Genomic DNA, 19,103 nt, shown 5'->3' on the forward strand with positions numbered 1-19,103 from the left:
TCCAGATCTCCATTTCTAAGAATTGAAATAAGAAAAAAAAAGAACCTCTCCCTTCTTGTGCATCTTCTTTTGGCTTTTTAAGTTCCATTTTCAGTTCTAATAAAAGTGGCGCCATTTTAAACACTTTTAAACAACCACCCAATTGATTTTAGTCATTTAAATGCAATAACCAAAAATCGAGAGATCACCAAGTAATCCAAATAATCCCAAACTGTTTCTTCTTGCTTTCCCCCCCCACTTTCTCTTCCTGGGGTTCTATTATTTTGTTACAAAGTTTCAGTAGGAATGTATCTTTTAGGAATCTTGTTAAGGTTTCACTGTAAATTCCTTTTAGTTCCAGGCAGTCTCCTCCATTTTTCCAGATCCTGCCCTTTTATTCCTTTTCTCTCCTTTCCTGCTTTTAAAAGTTTTTAAATATCCAAAAATCTTTATTATCCCTTTGACATTTTATTTTCAGCTTAAATGCCTATTAATGTCAAAGTGGATTTTTGTCAATTTCTTACTTAAGTCTCTTAGTTGTCAGTATAAGGAAGCAAGAAAGAAAAAAAAACAAACCCTTTCCCTTCCCTCTTTCCTTCGCTGCTTTAAAATCTTCTTTGGGAACAATGTTATTTTTATAGTTTAAATTCCAGGGTACCTTACATTGTTGCTTTTTCAGTTTAACCCAGTCAACCAAAACTTTCTCTTCTTATCTTCCTCCTGCACTTTTTTTTTTTTGGTCGAGTTCTTCTTTGAGGTTGGTATTTCTGACCACTGCTGCAACCACCTTTGGGAAAGGGAGTAATGGCCAGCTGGGGAGGAAAGATGCAGCTCTCCTTGACCCTGCTGGCAGTCTCCCCCCTCTTCACCACCTCTATCGGGTGGCTTAGCCCCAAAACCAGTTGGCTTGGGGCACTCTGGCGGCGAGCATGGATCGCAGATTTCAGTTGATCACTGAAGGAGCTCAAACCGGAAGTCTGCAAATAGCACTTTGTTAACTAACAGTGCCTGGAGAAGGCAGAGGAATTAAGTAGGAAAGGAAAAATGAAAAGGGTATTTGAAAAGGTTCATTTAGACAGTATGAAGGGAGATCAGTGAGGTAGAGCAACGATGTTAATGGGAAAAAAATGAGATGGTATACACTAAAAACTTGGAAAATACCTGAAATAAGGGAAATATTGGCAAAACTTGCGAAGAAATTATTACAATTTGCACATTTTACTGGCAAAGCATTGGGTATACCTAATTAAAGTAAAAGAGCTACATAATTTATTCTGAAAAAATCAGTCATCAATTAAATTATTTTTAAAAATGGCAGAAAATCAGAAGAATATATTTAAAAGACCCAACATTCATTTGGCTGTTTTATTTCTTTGATTTAAAGTTTACTTTTATCAAATTTAAATGCAAGTTGGTACCTTTAAAAGGTTTCCTTTACAAGTACATGCAAATCCTACTGACAGAGTAGGGAAGGGTGGCTAATTCAGTATTTCAAGTGGTTCCTACTGAGACCTAGATAAAAATTACTTTTTTGAAACTATGATTCGCATTGGTGAAGTCCTCTGCACCTGGGTGAGAGGAATTGCTTTTCTCTTTCATGGCTTAATGCAGGGCTGTCAAGCTCCCAGCCCACAGGCTGGATGCATCATGTGCTGCCCACACCCAGTTTATCGAAGTGGGAAAAGGTCCCATATACCATGTGATGACTCCATGACGACATGAGTTTGACACCCCTGCCTTAATGTAAATAACAGTGGTCTAAAAATAACATTAAATGCATTCTCAAGAATATTTTATTTTTATTTTAGTTTTCTTCATAGAATAAATATCTAGTATTTTATTCCAAAATTTGTTTACCTTGTCATTAGAAGTAATAATGTTAAAACGGATAGACAAATTACTCTTCTACAGTATACTTGTAATCATCAGTAAAGTACAAGATGTACTTCAGTTGATAATTAGAGAATATCTCAGTGGCTTCCTAATCAACAGGAGTGAAATATGGAATGATGAGCACTCTCAGGACGTCAGTTTTCTAAATATAGGTCTATTTTACCTTTCTCTTATTATCAGTATTCAGATGGAAGATTCCCAAAGGTGCTTCCCAAAAGTGTATATTTCAATGGTTGAATTTCCTTGATCACCATACTGATGACAACCTTAGGAAACTAGTGCTGTGTTTTCATTTTTTCATTCCCTGCTGAGAAGCTGTGATACTTTCTCATCTTATTTATTTCTGTCCTCTACTGAAAAAGTTATTCAGAAGTTTCCTTCATTCATTTCTTATAAATGGACATAAATGCTTTGTGGGGTATCATTTAGATCTTTATACAAACTTACACAGAAATTTTCTCTAACTTTACATGAATGAACTGTGGAAACAATTTATTTGAAATGCCTCCAAGAAAATGTTTTGATAACTCTGAAACTAGCATTGCCAATTTGAATCTTATTAGGATCTTTTTTTTATCAAGTATATATAAAAAACTTATAGCATTAATAATATCCTCCTGTCTCTTCTTGGATTTATTTCTTTTGCTTCTTATTTGCAATATATACAGCCTTAATATACGTAGCTATCATTTGATAGACAGATAAGGATCCTTGAGAAAAAATGAAGCACTCAAGAGATAATGTTATCTGAATTCATTAAACACATTTACAGCCAAATGTCACATGTAATCTGGTTAGTGAATTAATCAGTTTCCTGATTTATACTGACTCACAAGCTAACCCAAAGGTTCAGGTTTGCAGATCACAGGAAATCACACAAACACACACAAAACCAACTAAAGTTAAAATTAACAAAGGTGACGTGCTATGAAAATATAGAGAATAACATGTTTGGAAGGAACTTGGCGATCTTCTAGTCCTACCCCCGGCTTGAGCAGGAAACTTATACTATTTCAGACAAATGGGTTGTCCAATGTCTTCTACAATCCTGCAGTGATTGAGCACCCACAATTTCTGGAGAAATGTCATTCCACTGATTAATTATTTACACTGTGAAGAAATTTCTAGATTCAATCTTTCTTTAATGATCTTCTACCTGTTACGTCCTGTCCTCAAATACTTTGGAGAATAGGTTGACAGGGATATTGCTACCATATTACCCTACTCCTCCTCTTCATTAGTCTAGACCAGGGATAGTCAACCTTTTTATACCTACCACCCACTTTTGTATCTCTGTTAGTAGTAAAATTTTCTCTAACCACCCACTGGTTCCACAGTAATGGTGATTTACAAAGTAGGGGACAAAACCTCTACCACCTACCATGAAAGCTGGAATGCCCACTAATGGGTGGTAGGAACCAGGTTGACTACCTAGTTTAGACATACCTAGTTCCCTCAACCCTTTATTGCATGGTTTATCTTGAGATCCCATATAATCTTTGCTGCTCTTTTCACTCTTTTATGTTCTTGGCTTCTTTTTTGTATTGTGGTGACTAGCACTGGATAGAACATTCCAAGTGTGGTCTCATTAGTGCAGTTCAAAGTGGCACTATCACTTTTTGTGATCTTGATTCTATCTTTCTGATGATTCAGCCTAGGACGGCATTGGCTTTTTTGGCAGATGCAGCATACTGTTGGCTCATACTTAAGTGGTGGTCTATTAGGACACCTAAATCCCTCTTTTGAGTCATGTACCACTATTCTATACATGTGCATTTGTTTTTTGTTTTTTGCCTAAGTGTTGGGCCTTCCTTTTCTCATCACTGAGCTGAATTTTGACGGACAGGGCCCAGTGTTCAAGTCTGTCAAGTTCCTTCTGAATCTTGAGTTGATCCTCTAACGTGCTAGCTATTCTCCCTAGCTTGGTATTGTTTGCAAATTTGATGAGTTCTCGTTCTACCCCCTCATGTAGATCATTTATGAAAATGTTGAAAGGCACTGGGTCTAAGATAGAACCTTGAAGTACTCCATTGCATGCTTCCTTTCACCTAGATGTAGTTTCATTGAGGACTACACACTGAGTATGATTGATCAGAGGACTGTGAATTCATCTGTTGTTTGTACTGTCCACCTCACATTGTGAATCATGTATTGAATCCATTTTGCTGAGTAACACATATGCAAGTATGAAGACAAGCTATGAAGGATTAAACTATATCCCAGATAATAAATATTATAGACCACATTCTGTTCTTAGAGTACTAATTATTGGCTATGATGTTGGAGATTTGGGCTATTATACTTCCATAATACATGGGGATTTAAGAATAATTGGAGTAAGCAATTACTCCAATTACTGCCAGAAAAAAAATCAGCTCAACTTAATAATCATGGTGCCATGGATACTTTGCAAAATGATTTGTTGAAAGCAAGATATGTCAACTGCATTTTCACATTCTACTAAGTAAATTACTCAATAAAAATGATATTAGGTTAGTCTGGCAAAGCTTACTCTTGATAAATTCATACTGACTTCTAGTAGCTATCTCATTGTTTTCAAGATGCTTATAGATATATCGCTTTATGATCTGTTGCAGAATCTTCTCAAGAATTAATATCACACTGAATGATACTGGATCTTTATTTTTTCTTCCTGAAGGTATGAATAACAACCCCCCTCCCCTGTCAATTTTTTGGCACTTCACCCTCTCACTAAATTTATCACAGATATTAAATAAAGTTTCAACCAAAGGATCAGTTATTTCCTTCAGAACCATAGAATGCAATCGTATGGTCAACTAATTCAGAGTAAACAGACATTTCTTGACCATACTTCTGTCATCCTCCTTCATTCTGCTCTTTATAATTATCTGTGGAACAATTACCCTCCTGAAACTGAATATAAGATGGAAATTGAGTAGTTCTGCCTTTCCTTTCCTTTTCTCTGTGAGCAGCTGGTATAGACATTCCTTTCTTCTTCCTTTTGTTTTGAACACACTTGAAGAAGCCCCTTTTATTGTTCTTAAGAGGGTTCCCCTCCCCCCCACTCTAGCTCATTCTGAGCCTTAACTTTATTGAAACAATCTTTGTTGTTATATACAGGCACTCTTCCTTGGTGACCAATCATTTTTTCCACTTGTTATATGTATCTTTGTTTTCAAAGAGCTGTACATTCATGTTGACAGAGGGCAATCTACATTTCAGGAGCTTCTTCCTAGTATGCCATAAAGATTATTATCACTTCAGACAGGCTTGTGAAAACCCAGAAGCTGATTTCAAGCCTCGAGCCTAACCAAGCTATGACAAACTGAATGTGTGAGATTTCTTCTAAAGTCATGTCTGAGACTCTGACAATATCCTTCTCCTTTCTTCAGTGTACAAACCATGGTTCAGGGCTTCCCCTTCCAATCAACACAGTTTTCATTATACAGCAAAAGTGGCTATGCTTTGGCCAAACGTAATTTATTAGTTTTATAGTTATAATCCATGTTGTCCAATAGTCCATCATCCTGAAAACAGAAATAATAGTCCTAAAAACTATATCTCCTACCCAATTTTCATAGGCAATCAAAGCACTCTTCTGTTCCTTTTCTATTAATGGAAAGGATGCATAAAAATATTCTTTCATTTAATTCATGCTCTCTCCTGTACTTGTTTTAATACTTTCTTCAAAGTGTTTGATAAAAAATATTTTTTAAAAAATAGAAATAAAGTCACAAGTTAATATAACTCTTCTTTTGGGTTTCTTGCAGGATACAGTTGCATCCTCTCTGCCCTTTTTTCTTTAATGCAAGATCTGCCTATTCCTCTGAAGTCTCAAAAGTTTTTTATTTTTTAGGGACAGGGGGCTTAAAGCTGTTTTCAAAGTAGAATATTTATCTATCTACCATATTGGCATGCTGCCTATTTCTTGCAACTGTAGGTAATTTACAATATATAAAAGTCACAACATACACAAAACCATTGTAAAAAGCCCCAATTAATAAATAATATTATTAACCATTCTTCATATTCTCGAGCATACCTTCCAACTTGAATGTCCTCTCAGAAATACGGCTGCAAATTTTTTCCAAAAGGTCATACATTTATAGAAATACCTCTTTTCTCCAGCCATACTGATCTAGATGGAGTAGATTACTTTTGAAAATGTGGCTTTCTGAGTTCTAACTCCCAATTAATATAAATCATTAGATGTCATGTGGCTTAGGACTTCCTGCTGGCCAGCTGTGAAGGTCACAGGGTGATGCTGCAGCCATCATAATGGCTGCCAGTTGACAAACACCCAAACTGCAATCATGTTACCATGAAGATTCTACAATGGCTGCAACCTTGAGAACTGGTCATAAGCCTCCTTTTGAATTTGAATTTTGAAAGGTCAGTAAGCAAGGACTATCTGTACTTGGTGGAATCAACTAATGGTGACCAGAAAATGGGTAGCCACATCTTCAAGAGCAGCTCCACACAATCTAAACATCACGTGAATTAAAAACTAGGATCCACGAACACTGGTTGGACTCAAACGCCATGATCCCAAATCATTAATTTCTACCCGCACCGAAACCAAACAGCACCTGTTTGATTGAAGCAACACAAAAATCATTGGCCATATCACCACCTGCCATGCTCATAAGTACATTGAAGCCTGGCACTCCACAAGCAATTTCATCAACAGATACATTGACCTACAAACAGTCTACAAACCCTTCAAAATCCAAATCAACTGTACAGCCAACCAGAGACAGCACTGACCCTCAACTAACCCATGCAAGCCCCCCACAACCAGCTCTTCACCTCCCAATGAGCCTCACCTGATGTAACCTCTTATCATAGGACCCATCATAAGATTCTCACTGATGATTCACAGCTGACCCATCACAAGAGACATTACAGGACCCTCACTTGACACACCCACACCTGAAGCCCTTATAAACAGAATAACACTGGCATCTCCTAACCTTTGCTGAAGATGTTACTTAATCTGGTAACAAAACGTTCAGAAACCAACCCACAAGCTCAGAGAATGAACCTTCATCCTTACACCTAAATAATCTAATTTACAAACAATATAAGCATGATTCACTGTCTTTAGTGACAGTGAATTTGTCCCATATCTGTTGCTTCTGGATGTTATCTATTAGTCCTGCTCTTTTGTTTATTTTCTTTCTGGAGTATTGCTTCCCAATTCTTGTGTGGACAAGATTTGATAAAACTGTCATTGGCTGAGAAGTAGCCAGTCATTGTTCTAATTCTCTGACTTTTTTCAAGAACAGGTAAGGCTTGTAGTTGCAGCAACCAATGCCAAATCACTCTCAGTTAGGAAGTTGAGCACGCCATAAGCTTGACAGCCACGACTGCAGAGTCTTGTACATCCATATTAACTGTTTTTTAAAGGAACAACCACTGAAGATTCTTTTTTATTTCTTAGTGTTCCCATTTTGGGCTTTTTGATAGTGTTACTGTTTACTTAGAGAGAAATTTCATTAGGAACTTGCCATTGAACTTCATAGATAGAGATAGATAGATAGAATTCTTTATTGGCCAAGTGTGATTCGACACACAGGAATTTGTCTTGGTGCAAATACTCTCTGTATATATAAAAGAAAAGATACAATTGTCAAGAGTCAAGAATCATAAGGTACAACACTTCATGATAGTCATAGGGTACAATAAGCAATCAAATCATACTAGGAAACAGTCAATATAAATCGTAAGGATACAAGCGACAAAGTTACAGTCATACAGTCACAAGTGGGAGGGAATGGGTGATGGGAGTGATGAGGAGTTTGATAGCAATAGAAGTGCAGACTTTGTAAATAGTTGGACAGTGTTGAGGGAATTATTTGTTTAGCAGAGTGATGGTGTTTGGGAAAAAACTGTTCTTGTGTCTAGTTGTTCTGGTGTGCAGTGCTCTATAGCATTGTTTTGAGGGAAGGAGTTGAAACAGTTTATGTCCGGGATGTGAGGGGTCTGTAAATATTTCCACAGCCCTCTTTTTGACTCATGCAGTATACAGATCCTCGATTTAAGGCAGGTGGGTAGTAACTGTTTTTTCTGCAGTCCTAATTAACCTCTGAAGTCTGTGTCTGTCCTGTTGGGTTGCAGAACCAAACCAGACAGTTATAGAGGTGCAGATGACAGACTCAATAATTCCTCTGTAGAACTGAATCAGCAGCTCCTTGGGCAGTTTGAGCTTTCTTTGCTGTGCTTTTCATTAAGAAACTCCTGTTTGTTTCCCATTTGTTTGTTTTTTCCTCTGCCAAAATTCATGTTCCAAGTCTTCCTAAATCTAACAATAACCCTAAGTAAGCTTAAAATGATTAATGATCTGAACAGTAAGGGGCAAAAGGGCTACAAATAGAAATGATGAAGGTGAGGGTGCAGGGAAAAATAATTTCTCACCTGCTGGCATAAAGCAGAACCAATGTTTTTTTGTTTTGTTTCCAAAAAATAAATTAATATATAAATGAATATCTCACAGATACAAGTGTGCACTCTAGGATAGAACTATGAGCTAAAATAATTTTTATTCAATATTTTATTCAAAACTGTATTGAAATTATTAAGTATTGGATGATTATTGCAAGATGATAATCAACTATTAAAAAATCCCACATAAAAACAAAGTTGAAAAATAATATTATTTGTCAAAAGAGGAGGTACAATTTATCATAATCATTCAGAAACTAAAACTTACAATTTGTAAAATTATTTTTCTGCAATTATTTTTAAATTCAATAAATATTTCCTAAGATATAAGCTAGGTGGACAGTAGCAACCTTTAAAATACTTTTCTAATGTCTCCTTGCATTTATTTAAGGAAAGGCTTAATGAGACACTATATATAGGTAGTTGTTGACTTATCATTGGTTTCTTAGTGACAGTTTGACGTTATGGCAGAACATCCAAAAGCTTCTTATGACCCGATTCCAATGTTATAGCTCTTGCAGTTCCCCTGCATTCATTCACCCTTACGACTGACTATAGGGATGCTGCAGTGCTCCCCCACCTCCTATCCATTTTCTCCCACAGGTCCCTCAGGCCTTGGCCTGGTTTCCCACCACGCTGGATTCCATATCCTACTCTTCACTTACCTTTTGAAGATGTCCAGAACTCCATTTAGAGAAGAAATACAGGCTGCTCTGTTCTTGGCCTGTGTGGTGTGATCCTAGATGCGACCACCATTTCCAGAGTGCTCACAATTCAATGTGTCCAGTGTCATAAATGGCATCTACTTTGGGATTGCTCCACAAGGGTCAGGAATGGAGCAGCCTCTGGAGATCTTCAAAAGGTAAATGCACAATGAGTGATGCGAGGTGAGGAAGAGGGTGTGGGGTCTGGTGGGATAGAAAGAAGGCCCAAGACCTGTGGGACTCTGAGGGACAGGACAAGGAATTTGTCTTGGTGCAAATACTCTCTGTATACATAAAAGAAAAGATACAATCGTCAAGAGTATCATCATGGAGTACTCACTGGGAGGAAAGGATGTATAGGGCAGGGCCTGTGCTACACCTCTCAGGGGACCTGAGGCACCCCATACTCTGCTTAATTACCCACACATTTTTTTAATGACCATATGTGAAAGAGCAGGGATGATGGTTCATAGTGAGGTGATCACATGGGCACTTCCAACTGTAATGATTACTTCGGACCAGGGATGGGCTTCAAATGATTTAACAACCGGTTCTCTGCCCGGTTGCTGGATGAGCATGCCAGGGTGGGTGAGGCCTAATCGGCCTTCTGCACCACCCTGGTCGCAAAAATGTGTCACATTTCCGGCCTTCCAGAACTTCTGGGAGGCCTGTTTTTCGACCTTCTGGGCTCCAGAAGCTTTCCTCGAGACTCCGGGAGGGTGAAAACTGCTTCCTGGGCTCTGAAGGCTCTCTGGAGGCCGGAAACGGGCCCATTTCCAGCCTTCCAGAACTTCCAGGAGGCCCGTTTTTCACCCTTCCTGGGCTCTAGAGGCTTTTCTTGAGCCTCTCTGGGCTCTGGAGACTGTCTGGAGGCTCTCTGGAGGCTGGAAATGGGCCCATTTCTAGCCTTCCAGAACTTCCGGGAGACCCGTTTTTCATCTGCCTTGAGCCTCCACATGGGTCCTGCACTTATCTGCAATCCAAATTGGGCTGCGTGGGGACTCCTGGGAGGGGAGGGGTGGGTGGAGCCAGCCAGGGTGGAATTTGCCAGTTTGCTGAACTGGCCATAAAATTAAAAACCAGTTCCACCCCTGCTTCTGACTGTAATGAGCAAGTCCATTACTGTTGTTGGTCAAGGACTATCTGTACATTCACCATCACTTCCCATAAAGTTCATATCTTGAAATGACCCATATATATATATATACATCTTTAACTAAGTTTCAGGATGGACGAAGGGGGTCTTGTCTGAAAAAATGGAAACATAAACTATTTTTGGCACATATTAAATATAATAGTTTGCAATTACTGTCAGTTTGTCCAAAAGTGGATTCAAACTTCTCACGTTTCCTAAATGAGAAGAGACAGACAAAGCACGTTTAAAGTTTCAGATAAAAAATTCAAGGATAATGAAAGAGCAATAAAAGTTGTTACCTAAATGCTAATGACTAAGTAAAAAAAATGCTGATTTTTTAAAATGCAAAGGGAAGGAAGCAAAGTAAACATCTAGCAGTGCTCGAACAAGCTGCCTTTTATTCCCTTTTTCCATTTATGATACACTACATAATTAGGGTCCAAATAAAAATTAAGTTGTTTGATAAAACAATGTTCTTGCAAACTGTGAATTCCTCATTTTGTAAAGGTCAGCACTGGTTAAGGCATTGTAAACAGATACTTTACCTGCTGTTCATAAACAACTCAATACCATAATAGCAGAAATGCACAAATCAGTTCTTAAAAATCTAGAGAGAGATTTTGCAGTTGTTTCCTCCACAAGCAGCTCAAGCCATTAAAGTCATTAAATATGCTGCAAAAAATTCCAGCTTTCTAATTCAATTTGTTTCACTGCCTGAAAATTCATCTGTAAAAGCTGTCCCTGTTATTTCCTTTTAGAGATAGAACAGATTGGATACTTTTTCACTAACCCCCAAGCCTATCATTAATTATTATTTATAACATTTGTACATTATTTTTCTTTTAAGCCTTACAGGAAAGACAGCACACAAACCTGATGAATTATATTTCTTATTGTTGATACCTAACACAAAGTAACTCTCTGAAAATACATATTTTCTCTACTGGGAAGAGGAGGTGAACAATGAATTCTAGAACCCAAAGTGCTCAATAACATCTGGTTCATCTTCAGTTTAAAGAACTGATACTGGAGGGAGGTACATCTATCTCCATTATTATTATTTTTTGTCAAAATGATCATGCAGACAACTTGTACTTGTTCTCTATAATACTTGCTAGTCCAATTATGCAATTTCAGGCTGAATGTTATAGTTTTACATTCAGATATACAAAATGGCTTAACCTCCAAAATTGTTTTGCTATGCTGCCTGGAAGCACTGCAATTTTGAGGTGCTTAAGCCTTTCTTTGCCTGAGCAACAGACAGTTGTCACCGGTGGGTGACTTAATGATGAGCTAGCAGAAAGAAATCTGCTTCAGGGTGACTGCACAGTGATTGCTGTAGGGGGCAAAGCTGGTTAGGCAAGCCAGCTTCTCACCCCGTGAAGATAAAACAGATTTTGGATCTCCTCTATTCCAGCGGTTGTTGTCAGTAGCCTGAGGATATAAATCCTCTCTGGGAAAGTCAGAAGAATAAACATAAGTAGTCTTTGGCATACAACTATCTGTTTAGCAACTACTCAAAATTACAATGGCATTGAAAAAGGAGACTTATGACCAGCCCTTGCACTTATGACCATCCTAACATCCCCAAAATTGTGTGATCAAAATTCAGAAGATTGGCATGCATTTAGGATGATTGCAGCATCCCGGGGTTATATGATCATCATTTGCAATCTTCCCAGATGGTTTCTAGCAAGCAAAGTCAATGGAGAAACCTGGATTCGCTTAACAACTGCATGATTCACTTAAATATCTTTTATGAATGAAGGCAAATATACGTATCCCAGGATAATGTTGCAGGATCCAATCTGGGTTGGTCACCCAGATTGGTTTAGCCTTCTGAGCTTTCATTCTTGTCCTGGAACCCATCCTCAGGGAACCTTTTTCTAGCAAAGTGTCTTTTCTCACTTAGCAACCATTCTTGAAAATAATCGTACAACATATGCTAGTTTTATTTTTTTTATGTATTGCTCATATAATATCTAATTCAGTTCTTAGTGTCTGTTTAAGGCAGAAAAGAGAGAAAGTCTTCCATCTTCTCAAAACCCCAAATGAGTAATATCAAATTGCTGGTCATTTTGTTTGACATTCTCAGCAAAGAAAAGCAACTCAAGGCTGGATATCATATCATTCCAACTCTTAAGGTTCAGAATCAGTAACAATCATTCAGAAGGTTCACTTATGTAGTAAGATCACATAGAGTCTCATAAAATTTTCTTTAGAGTTAAAACTTAGCTTACTGAGAAGTCTTATGAACCTGCAGAGGTTATTCCCATAAATCTGTAATAACTATAACCATTCCTGGATAATTGGAAATGACACTTTATTCTTCCTCATGTCTCAAATAGTCTTCAGAAATATTTGAAATGTACTATTATTCTCACACAGACAGAGTTTGCAACTTTTGGTCAAAATATTGTAACTTTTTTTTCCTTATTACCTTGCCCTTGTCAAAATAATGGATAATTTCTTGATAGAGCTGATCTTTGAGTTGTCCTTGCGTTGCTGCCTGGTAACCATCTCGTTGAGTAAGATGTGCTGCACATGGTTCTTCAGACCACTATATCAAATGAAAGACAAGAAGAAATTAAACATTAATAATGATTAATGTATGTATAGCTTTATCCTGCTTTAAACAAAATCAAGGAATTTATTTATTAATTTATTTATCAATCAAGTTTATATACCTGCCATCTCACCATGGGTGATTCTGAGCAGCACGTGCAACAAACAGATAAGACCACATATGAAACCCACAAATATTTTTTAAAAAACATAAAAAATAATACTAACAGTAAATACCATGGTCACTCGATACTTGACTGCTCTGAAAGTTGTCAAATTTGCTACTCAATACATTTTGATGGGAATTTCCCCTCCCCCACTACTCATCATTTGTTTCGTACTCAGTACACAAGCTAGAAGTTGTTGGTATTAGCTGCCTTGTGACTCACTTCCCTTTCCAGTCAAAACAAAACATCACATGCTAGTCATGTGGTTTGTTTGACACTTATTGTTTTTAGTACTAGTCATGCCTCCCGGAACCAATCAGGGTTGGGATTCTACAGGTTCTGTCCACCTCTTTAGAACCAGTTTCTCTGAAGAGCAGCAAACAGAGAGTATACATAGAACCGGTTCTATGTCTGCTGCTGTTTTGGCCCACCCACCCACCAGGGCTCTTACCTGACCTTTATTTCCTGCTTTTTCAACCGCAGCTGCTTTGCGCGACACAGCTGCAGTTGAAAAAGCAGGAAAAAAAGGGCTTTTGCAACTGCTGTGCACCTGCGCGCAGTGCTGCTCAGCTGTCCAGGCAGCTAGCTGATGACGATATACACGCACGCGCAGCAAAATGTAAAATCACCAAACCAGTGGTTACACCAGTCGGATCCCACCCCTGGAACCAATTAATTATGAGTATTAAGGCACCACTGTAGTAAAAACATGAAATTAGTTTGTGATGAATTTTTTCATCACATGAAAAATATGACATCAATGCTGGAAGTTCAGAGTTCACCTACTGAAGGAGGTCAGGAGCTAAATGAAAAACTGTTTCATATAAAGATGCCTCATATAATCATTTATAGAATTGTTCTGTTGTAAATGAGCCTGCAGCACTGAACAGAATAATGAGACAAGAAAGGGAAAAAATCAGATATGATTTTAAGAAAAAATAGTATGTTGTAACCCTTCTTCAGATTTCCAAAATATCAGTTTTTGGAGGGAAGAGGAAGGCATGTATCCTAGCCCTCTTTCTTCAACCCCAATCCCTGGATACTGATGAAGAAAATCTGCAAGGAAAGATAAAACCAACCAATCTGCAGTCATATTGGCTGGGGATTCATGTAGCACCATATCAGAACAGGTTGAATTGTAACTGTGTTATCAACCCTTGCTATCAAGAGGTAGAAGACAAACACTGAGATTGTTAGAATATGATTACAGTTTAAATTATAAAACATATTCATTCATTAATTATTTTAAAAGATTCACAAATGAGCATGGAGTTGAAAAGACTTCCAAGCGATGGCAAACAATTCAATCATTGATTACTTTTCCCAGATTTAGGCCAGTACTACATTATTTCTAGACATTCAAAATCAACGTATGTAGAATGTAACTGCATGCCCACAGATTTCAACACAGCTGCTATTAAATGTTATGTGTGGGTCTTTTATCTTACATGGAAGAGATGAATGAAGCTTTCCTGTATCATTGAATTAATACAGGACTAAAATCATAAAATCAAACACAGGGATCCTGTCAATGTATAAATTAGAGCTAATACATTTTAAAGAATTTTTAATGAAGCTGAATTGAATAAGTATTTATTCAAAAGTATTTATTAAAAGTATTTAAGTTAAAAGAGAATCATATTGATCCTGAAGATATGCAGGCATAGATAAATCTGTTCTTCCTGTGAATATGTATCTTTATTAATTAACACAAGGAAATCAGAAAATTATCTTGATTTTGAAATGTTATACAACAGTTGTAAAATTATTTTAAAATTTAAAAACTCCAGGCCCCTCTACGAGACAGTATTATGCTTTAGTTTAGCACAAAAATAAATACAGAAAAAGCAGGAAAAATGGGGGGTGTTTCTGATCGTGTTTTGCCTTCATAATGGAAGGCATGGTTACTGCCAAGTTCCAAATCAAGTTCCAAGTAGCATCATTGCTGCTTACTGAGGTTTTTTTTTCAAGCTGCTAAAACCTTTAGAACTCAATCAGTCTTGTTATCTCGCTTGCACAGGTAAGTAGCTGCTGCCTCTGTCACTGGTGCTCCAACATTGCATTCATTTTCTTTGTTAATGTTACTTTTTTTTCTCCCATCTTCTACCCATACCTCACTAAGTCCTTTTTATCCAAATAATTTTGGACCAATGGGTACAGTTGCATCCTTGAAAAGAGGCAATTGACATCAGCAAGGATAGGAATAAGGTGAGGCTGTGTTCTGTTTTTGGTTAGGAAACAGGAGGTGTCGTTTACTTTGGAAGCACTTTTCAATGTTTGTTTGGGAAGTGGCAGCAAAAGAAGGAGAGACAGCCACTGGAGTGAATGTCAGAGGCCAGTGTAGAAGGGCTAGTCTCCATCCTCTTGGTTAGGCTGGATGGTCAAGTCTCTCCAATATGGCTTGCCTGACCATAGCTAATCGGAAATCCATGGCATAGCTAACTGGAAGTTAGGAAGACTGTCCTTGAAAAAGCAACCATTTAAATGGCCAAAATGAGCAGTTTTATCATATTTCAGGTACTTCAGATAATTCAGGTAATTCAAGTAAATATTGTGTTTGAAAGCTACTGAAATTTATAAACACTCTATCTCATGTTTTGTTATTCTAAAGTTTATAGGTTTACCAGGAACTTAGGCTAGGTAACAGTCCTAAATTTCTAGAGATGGATGGACCACGATTCTGAGGAAATGTGAAATGACGTACAGTAGATAAAGATCTTCTTACCTTTCTTACCTGCACATTATTGTATTATAATCTATTTCTCGTTAACAATTAGAAAACTCAGTTTTAATAAGTTTTGTGACAGCTTTATCCTTTAAGCCTTATACGAATGTCATTGACATTTTCTTTTTATAATAAAAATAAAATCACAATAAATTTTTGAGAAGATGGATATATTGACTGAAAAATGTCTCTGCACTGATTTTACAAATCTACTGCAATTCTTTTCTGTTCTTCAACTGACATTTTCTTACATTTAACATAATTCATCTGTTCTTTCATTTTCTTCTTATTTAAAGGTGTCTTGCAATGTCCTATAACCTATCTTTTATCTCTATATATTGGAGGGCAGAGCTGACGTCACGACGATACGGCATGCAATCTTGGAGGACTGAGATTGCTGCCGATATCCTTGCTCCTGGATGGTCCAAACGGATCTAAACCATCCCAAAGAGATGGTGAATGTAAAGAGCGCATCCTGTCGATCCCAGGGATACCACAAAGTCCCTGGTAGATCCAGGAGAAGCTCTTTTTTCTAGTGGCAAAGAGGCAGCCATTAAAGCTGCTGAAGTTGGGACAGCTCCGAAACGGAAGAGGATAGAAAGAGAAAGTGTGCCAGTTTGGTGAGAAGTTTGTCTTTACTTTAAGATTTAAAAGGATACCCTAAGGAAAAGAAAGAATCTGTAAAATTTCAGACAGAAGTAATTAAGCAGCTATTTTAAATGGGAAGTCAAATTAATTTTTTCCTTTTTATGCTGGACTCTTTCTATATGATTTTTTACTTTGAACAAAGATTTTTTACTTTGGTCTTTTTTTTCTATCTTATTTTTCATTTTTGGTTCTTCTCCTTTTGGTCTTTACAATATTTTAGGCTAGAGATCCCCTTTTAGCTTTTTTTTTCTAAACCCTTTTTTCTTTTTAATTAATTTTTTTATAATAATCTGTTTGGAAAAGGAGGGGTAAAGTGAAAACAGAGGAAACTTTGTAACACTTCCAACTAGACCCTTAGAAATATTGTTTCTCTCTTTTTCTCTTTTGACCAGACAAAGCTGAGAAAGAATTCAGACTTCTTTTCAAGGACTCTGAGCCTGTCTGATAAGATAGAGGGAAGAGCATGGGAGAGTGTTATTGCAGGTGCTCTTCTGGGTTTCTATCAGTAGCTGGAGTCTGGTGTTGAAGTATACGGAAAAAAGATGATAAGATTCTAGAGAAGAGACCTATACAAATTAACAGCCTTGGATAACTAAATAGGTGAAGTGTGCTCTCTTTCTCTTTTTTAAGTTGGACTATTCCTCACACCCCCTCCTTATCAGCTTATTATTTGTAATAGTTATTTGGATCTCTGGACTTTTGGAACCTGCTTTAGTTTTTCTTTTTGCTTTTGGAGCCTAATTTTTACTTTTGCATTTTATTTTAAAGGAAAAGTCTTAGTATTAATGTTTTCCTTCTTTTTTTCTTTTTCTTTTTTTGAGGGAGTAGGCTTTTTCTTTTTCTCTCTGTCCTTCTCCTGCATTTTTTTAATCTACCCTCCATATTGGTTTTTTTTTTTGTGGCTTCTTTTTTTTGTATACTTTTTCATACCTGAGACTTTTTAATTGGATTAAGGTGTTGAAGAACCTGAAGAAATTCCTTTTTCTTTTTAGTTTTTTACTCTTTATTTTTCTGCCTTCCACAAGATTTAACAATTTTTTCCTTTCTCTATGTTTTTTTTTTCTCTTTCTTCCTTTTTTGAGCTTTTATTGCTATTTAACTAATCAATTGGATTAAGGTATACAAGAACCTGGAAGAAATCTTTTTTTTTGAATCTTGCTTCTTTTTCCCCACTATTTTTACTTGGATTTACAAATGGCTATTTCACGAGTGGATTAAGGTCTAGAAGAACCTGAAGATTTTGAATTGTCCGAAATGAGCAGGAAACTAACAGCGGCTGGTTCTTCAATTCCTACTTTTTTCTCTTCACCATCTGGAGGACAACACTCAATACAGATGATGTTACAGTATGAAAAAGAACAGGAAAAGGTGACATTGCAGAGGATAATGCAAGGAATTCAAAGCATACAAGCAAGAACAGAGAATATTGAAAGGAGAATAGAAAAAACTGATGAAAAGGTGGAGAATATTCAACAAATGATGATGAAGTATGATGAGAAATTCAAAAAAAATTGAAGAAGATAAACAAAGAGATAAGAAGATTGGAGATCCTGATGACAGATTAACAGTGGTTGAACAAGATAAAAGTGGGATGCTGAGATGGGAGATGGATAGATCAGAATTTTATCTCAGATTTCAAAACATAGAGGAAGAAAAGGGACAAAATTTAGCTGAGATAATGATAGAAATCTTGGCTGAAATTCATCCAAGCAATAGAAGCTATATATCATAAGCAAACAGCAAAGGTAATGATAGAGGGAGAATTAACTGACTCTATTGATATAAGAAAAGGAACAAGACAAGGGTGCTCACTGTCACCTTTGTTGTTTGTGTTAACCTTGGAAGTGCTAAAGAGAAATATTAAAGAAGAAAAAGGACATAAAAGGGAGGAAAATTAAACAAGAAGAATTTAAATTGCAAGCATTTGCAGATGATCTGGTTTTCATCTTCGAAGACCCACTAGAAACAGCATTAAAATTGATAGAAAAGATAGAGGTATATGGGAAGGTGGCTGGTTTGAAAATAAATAAAGACAAAACGAAAGATTTTCACAAAGAATATGTTATCAAGACAAAAGGAAGAACTGGCGGATGTATTAAAAATCCAGGTCACGAATAAGATCAAGTACTTGGGGATACATTTGACAGCAAGATGTAGTACACTAAAAGAGAATAACTATATTAAACTTAAGCAGCAGATAGCACTAGATTTGGTGAAATGGGAAAATTTACAACTGTCATTAATAGGGAGAATATCAACAATCAAGATGAATATATTGCCCAGAATTTTATATTTGTTCCAAACAATTAGGCTTGGAAAAGATTATTTTGTAGATTTAAATAAAATTGTGTTGAAATATATATGGCAAGATAAGAAAGCGAGAATAAAATTAAAATTTTTGCAAGATGCTAGAATAAGAGGAGGATTTAGTTTGCCTAATTAGGAGTTGTACTACCAAGTTACAAATTTGATGGGGGTTAAGGAATGGATAACATTAAGAAATGCTAGATGGTTGACACAAGAAGGACATGATCTGTTGTTGGGGTGGCATGCTTTTTTATGGTATAAAGGAACTAAAACACAGGGGTATTTTAGAAGACATTATATACAGGAGTCTCTGTGGTTAAACTGGGAGAAGACTAAAAGGCAATGTTATTTGAAAATTCCAGTCTGGCTATCAACTATTTAAGCTTTTTCCTATCCTATAACATATAAAAAGGATCAAACAGTTACATATGGTGAAATATTGAATGCCAGTCAAAACTAGAGTACCTACAATATGTAAGCCAATATGTCTGGCCTACAAATTCATGCAAACTATATTGTAGGAATGATTCAGCTTTATATCAGAATGACCCCTT

General features: G+C 36.8%; 1 protein-coding gene across 1 annotated transcript in view; it reads right to left on the reverse strand.

Moving 5' to 3' along the window:
* Positions 1-19,103, reverse strand: part of DOCK1 (dedicator of cytokinesis 1) — a 399,928-nt gene that overhangs the window by 59,186 nt on the left and 321,639 nt on the right. The window contains exon 38 of the mRNA XM_026704953.2: positions 12,578-12,697. Within this exon, the coding sequence (XP_026560738.1) occupies positions 12,578-12,697 (120 nt within the window). The remainder of the gene's footprint in view (positions 1-12,577; positions 12,698-19,103) is intronic.

The sequence above is a fragment of the Pseudonaja textilis genome, chromosome 4 (assembly GCF_049901715.1).
Source record: "Pseudonaja textilis isolate UNSWEBS1 chromosome 4, rPseTex1.2, whole genome shotgun sequence".
NCBI lineage: Eukaryota > Metazoa > Chordata > Lepidosauria > Squamata > Elapidae > Pseudonaja > Pseudonaja textilis.